At 61.6% G+C, this 5,606-nt stretch overlaps 1 protein-coding gene across 1 annotated transcript in view; it reads right to left on the bottom strand.

The window, feature by feature from the left end:
• Tns4 (tensin 4) overlaps window positions 1-5,606 on the bottom strand; it is a 17,400-nt gene that overhangs the window by 1,573 nt on the left and 10,221 nt on the right. Inside the window, exons 4-10 of the mRNA XM_033762718.1 lie at window positions 5,486-5,606; window positions 3,975-4,399; window positions 2,467-2,553; window positions 2,064-2,189; window positions 1,120-1,212; window positions 940-1,017; window positions 340-411 (exon numbers count right to left, since the gene is read on the bottom strand). The exon at window positions 5,486-5,606 is cut by the window's right edge and continues 26 nt beyond it. Of these exons, the coding sequence (XP_033618609.1) occupies window positions 340-411; window positions 940-1,017; window positions 1,120-1,212; window positions 2,064-2,189; window positions 2,467-2,553; window positions 3,975-4,399; window positions 5,486-5,606 (1,002 nt within the window). The remainder of the gene's footprint in view (window positions 1-339; window positions 412-939; window positions 1,018-1,119; window positions 1,213-2,063; window positions 2,190-2,466; window positions 2,554-3,974; window positions 4,400-5,485) is intronic.

The raw sequence follows: 5,606 nt of genomic DNA on the forward strand, positions 1-5,606 counted from the left end.
CCCGCGGGGTGTGGGGTGACCTCCAGGGTGCGCCGGCCCGGAGGGGGCGTCCCGGACCCCGGCTGCCCCTGCCCACACCACCACCCTCGGTGACAGAAGACAGGATGGGGAGGTGACACCCACAGGAGTCACCTCTAGACCTTGGGGGGTCTTTCCTAGGTCGAAGCAGCTAGGACCCAGACCTGGGGCCCCTTGCAGGGCGGGTGTCTGGGACCCCAGAGACCCGGGCAGGTGGGCGTGGCCCGTGGGGTGTGAGCCCCGCCGCCTGCACTTCCGGGCCAAAGTGGGGTGAGAGGCGCCTCCTCAAGCAGTGGGCTGGGGGGCTCCCACGACACTCACTTGCAGATTTCTTCAGGCCGGAGGCCGGGCTGTCTGTGGGGTGGTCTGCGGCCCTGTCTGCAGCTCCCAGCTCTGAGCCAAGGCGAAGAAACAGGCCCCCAAGGGGAGGGTGGGGTGAGGGACCGCTCAGGGTCCCTTGGACCATCTCCCTCCTCTGCCTCCGGACTTCGATCCCAACCAACCCCGGGTCCTGGACTTCAGCCTTGACCTTATCTCGAGCCTGTCCTCCCAGGCCCTTGGCCCCTACTCCCTTCTGACTCCGTCCCAACCCAGGTTCCACTTTGCAGGAAATGGGGACTCTCATCTTCCCCCATCTGGGGCTCCCGGCCCTGAGTCCTCTCCCAGACCCCCTCTCGTCTCGCTTGCACCCCTAAAATGACCAGGGGTGGGGCTTGCTGAGTCTGCTCCCTCTCACTGTTCGCCCGTGGGATGAGTTTGCATCTGTGCCACGTGGCTCAGTGCTCAAGAAATGTCGGCTCGGGAGGCTGAGGCAGGACGACTGTCCCGAGCTGGAGGCCAGCCTGGGCTCCGTCGTGTGTTCTAACTATAACCGTAAAATAGTCCACGGCCCAGGCGGAAGCCCCTGGGGCCCATACCTACCTCGCTGCGGGATGGCGAGCGGGCAGGGCAGGGCCAGGGCCATGATGGAGTGCTGGCACACGAAGGCAGAGAGGCTCCCTGCGAGGGAAGGGCGCCCGCGTCAGGAGGGTGTTCCCAGCCCGCGCACGTCAGAGGGGTGGGTCTCCCATCCCCGGGGTCTGCAGGTCGGGGGGTGCGCACCAAAGTAGGGCTCCTCATCCGCTCCTTTGAGGTGCACGCCTTTGGCAGAAGACTCGATGAGGAAGTGTCGGATAAGGTCACAGCTGTCCTCGCCTGCGGGAGAAAGCACAGGAGCGCAGAGGCCCTGAGCGCAGGGAAGGCGGGAGAGCGCATGCGTGCTGGGGGATCCCTGCCCACCCGCCCACCAGGGTCCCTGGCCAGAGCTGCGCGTGGGCATCCTGTGGCCACACGAGGGGCCCCCAGGTCTGCTCAAGGGTTTGTGGGTCCCATTATCCGCTCAGGAGCGCTTCCTTCTGATGAGCATTACCAGGGATTGTTCTTAATTGCTCCTTTTCCCACCTCTTCCCTGGCCCCTGATATTTTCCACCGGGTCGTCCTGGACCCTCCCCGTCCCCTGCCAGCGTCTCCCCTGACTTCCCAGGCTCAGGCCCGGGGCTTCCGGGGGAGCCAGGTGCTTGTGCTGGGTTAGCTGTTGCCCTCCCCGAAGAGGTGCGGCCCGCGTGGACCCAGAGCCCGGCACAGGGGAGACCCGCGGACGTGTGTGGAATGTGTGTAAGGTGTCGCCCACGTGCGGTAAGCTATTAAGCACAGTGATAAGCTACAACACACATGTGGTGGGTTATGGTTATGCCCGGGCAACCATCGCAAAGACTGATTGTCACGCCACAGTAGGCTGGCACACACGTGCGGTAAGCTAGTGCACCCCTGTTATCACTGCTGTAGGTGCCCGGGAGATGAGCGCAAGGCGCACAGCGGTGGGAAACTAGAAGAGAGCACCCTGGGCAGGGTGGGGACCTGCAGGGACAGGTGCTTCTCACCCGGCCTCAGGGCTGTTGGGAGCTACCCAGGAGGGGCCCGTCCTCCCAGAAGTGGCCGGACGGCCATGCGCTAACACTCCCTGGCGCTGGCGGCAGGAGGCCTGGAGGGAGCAGACTGGCTCGTACCTGATCCGTGCTGGGCGCATGCAGGGCCCTCGGGGACCTTGAGGGCCAGGCCGAAGGAGCCGCGGTAGGAGGAACTGTCCCTGATGACGAAGGCCCCTGGCTCCTCCTTCTTCAGCAGCTCGATGGCTGCAACCATCCTCGGGTCAGTCAAATGCAGGTCCCACCCCACAGGGCCTCTCCGTCCCCAGCCCCCCGCAGGATGTTCGGAAAGCAGTTGAGACAGGGTGAACTCTCAACCCGGGAAGTCTTTCTGGTGTCTGACCTGCCATCTTTGACGCATTTCTGTTTCCTCTTTTGGTCAGCAGGACAGTGGGATGCCCCTTCCCTGGACACATTTACCCACCCCCCGTTTTTCTTTTGCCATGACCAGGGCCCCATGTCCAGCACTCCAACTTCTGTTTACCTTGCCCTCTAGTGATGCTCGGCTTAAACCAGTACTTTGATGTGTCCATTACAAACTTCATGGTGGGTCGTGCATCCCTGGCGGGACCTGAAGACAGAGAAGGGGGACAAAGTAGAAAGTGGCCAGCAGAGAAGGCTGGGGACCCCACCCCATTCCTCTGCCCTGATCGCCCCTCCGTCCCGATGTTATCTCTAAACTGCCTGAAAGAGACACAGCCAGACAGGGACTCCAGGTACCCCTGGTAATGAATCAAACAGACAGATAAACCCAGTGTTGCCTGGCGGAGGGATTTAGGGATAAGGGAGTCTCCTGTGCCTGTGTGAATAATTCTAAGAGTTCCTTAGGGGTTCATCTGCTTGGAAAAGAAAACGAAACTGCGGGGGTGCAAGGCAGCAGGTCTGGGTGGAAGAGTTCTGGGAAACCACTCAGCAACACGAGTTCATGAAGTGAAAAGGAAATTTGCAGAATTCGATAAGACTCTGGAGCATAGTGACATCCAGGCACGTACTCTCTGAGGTGCCAGAGCTCCCGTGTTGCCGTGTCCCGAACTGTCCCCGTGCGTCTCAGTTCTGGCACCTCAAGAAGGTGTGTCCTGTCCAGCTCATTAGGAAGGACTCAGCCCTGCCATCTGCAAATGATTTGTCCCGGGAGGGGCCGGGAGCAGACGGGAAGACCTCCCCTCGTGCCACCTTCTTCCCGGCGGGTTGACGCGCGTCTCACACCGCGGGAGCGTCACCCTGGAAGCTCGGGGTGGAGACTTCCGAGCGAGGCGTGCGCGAGAGGCGGGGAGCTGCGCCCCAGCGTTGTGCTTACTGCTGTGGGTTTCCTGCCTTGCTTGCCTTGGACGTCTGCTCCCAGACTGGGACGGCAGCTGTCTGCCGTTCTGTGGTTTGGGGCTCCCTGACTCAGAATGTGTGGCCTCCATGCCCTGTGTGCCCTCTCCGTGCTCTCGTCATCCGCGGGCGTCAGAGCGAGGACTGAGGCTCCCTCGGGCGGTCCTTGGGTTCGTCACCATGTCTGCTGCTTCCACATCGGGAAGGCGCCTGCCCCTCCCCCTCCTGCCTGGTCTCTTACCGCAAACCCATCTGCCCCGCAGCTGCCTGTACCGATGACCCTGCCTCCTCCCTATCTGGGGTCTGTGATCCCTGTTGCCTAAAGGGTGAAACCCACTTTTTGGCTTGGCATCCAAGGCCCTTTTCCACCTGACTCCGGATTATTTCTGCGACCTTTCCCTGCACCCCCATATTGTAGGCGTTCCTAAATACGACGGGAACTTGAACCCTGCCATGACTGAACTGGCATCTTTACGTCTGAGTTTTCCCCACTCTGTATGGGTCTTAGTTTTGGCCCATCTGTTTGTTCTGACAACTGGGCACAGTACCCGGCACACAGTAGGTGCTCAGTAAATGTTATAAACGTGTTAGCTGACTGCCGCTGAAGCCCACTGGTGCTTTGTGTATTTCCCTTACCCGGTTCTCCCATTGCTGGATTATTGGTTTACAACGTACCCTCCAGGGCCATGGCAGAGGGAGCATCTGGCAGGGTCTGGGTGCAGCTCTCGGTGGCCGGGCCGGGGTGATTGGGAGAAGCAGCTCCGGCCTGGATAAAGCCCTGGTGTCCCGGTGTCCGCTGGGGCGGGGCAGACAGAGGTTCTGGGCAGCGGTTGATCAGCACGATGGGGATGTCCACCATGGAGTTGGCGATGGATGGCGGGCAGCTGCTGGCATGCTCTGTGGCCAGTGGAGGGGAGTGGGTCGCTCTGGGCTGGACTGGGCCCAGGGCAGGGTGGCCGGGGGCCTGGATGTTGCCGGGTCTTGTGCACAGGGACACGGGGCCGAGGCTGTGGAGGCTGGAGGAGGAGCTGGCTGGGCTTTCCAAGGATCTCGAGGACGACTGGTGGCTGGAGACGCTGGAGTGGAGGAGAGACTGGCTGCTGCGGGGAGGGGAGAGGTGCGTGTTAGGGTCCTGGGGGACCCTGGGGGCTTTGACCAAACAGAACGCTGTGCACCCCTGCCCATCCCAAGCCCAGGGCTAAGGGCAGGCCCACCTGATGCCCCGCTGGAGGATGGAGAGATGTCCCTGGACTTCTGGATCTTTGCTCATTTAGAGAGGCCAAGGGCCGGGGATTTAGCTCAGTGGTGCCTCCACCTGCCTCACAAAGTCCAGAGTTCCATCCCCAGTACAAAAAACAAAACACAAAAAAAGGCCAATGGGCCAACCCCTGAGGGATTCTCTCTGCCTTCCCAGCCAAGCCCCCAGGCTCGGCCCTACTTTTCCTTCCAAGAGTTCTGTGGACAGGTGGGGTCAGGATGGACAGGTGCCCAGTGGGGGGAGGAACAGATAAAGGGGAGGATGAGGACAGGGAGAGGCTCTGCGCCCAGCCAGTGGGCGTGCGAGGGGATCCCTGGTCTGCCAGACCCTGCCTTGGCCCACACTTCGGAACTGGCGGGTGGGATCTGTGTGCGGTGTTTCTGGGGCACGGCAGGGTGGACGTGCGATTCTGCTGCGAGACTGCAGAAAAGTAAGTGGTGAGCATGGGAAATAAACCAGGCAGGTTGGGCCCCTGCTCCTGGGTCTCACCACCAACAAAGAGAAGCAGGCTTTTCATTCCTGGGCTCGGCTTATCTCAGTGGTCAGAGCCGCTGTACGGCCTGTGTGGAGTAGTGCAGAGCTCATGGCTGACAGTAGTGCCAGGGTGGAGGGGAGCCAGGTGAGCCTGGTGAACGCCGCAGCTCTGTTCCCAAGGAAGACAGGGGCTGAGATCTGCTCTAAACGCTCGAGGAGAGCGGAGAGTGGAGTGTGTGTGGTGGGCGGCAGAAAAGACAACCTTGGGCCGGGGATTTAGCTCAGCGGTTCCACGGTCTGCCTCCCAAGTACAAGGACCCAAGTTTGATCCCCGGTACCAAAAAAAAAAGGCAACTTTCACTGCGTTTATCTTCCTGCCTGCTCCGTTTTCTCAGAGCTGGGCAGCGCCGGTGCCCACTGTGACGGTAGGGTGTGTGTGCGTGGCGGAGCCTACCTGCCGAACACGTAGCTGATGTCGGAAGCCGGGCTGGCAGACAGCACGGAGACCCTGCTGCCCTGCTGGGGGGTCGCCCTCGGCCCCTTCTCCAAGCGGGGGGAGGCCGGCAGCGGGGAGC

Source organism: Fukomys damarensis, unplaced genomic scaffold (assembly GCF_012274545.1).
Source record: "Fukomys damarensis isolate Sample0158 unplaced genomic scaffold, DMR_v1.0_HiC HiC_scaffold_13, whole genome shotgun sequence".
NCBI lineage: Eukaryota > Metazoa > Chordata > Mammalia > Rodentia > Bathyergidae > Fukomys > Fukomys damarensis.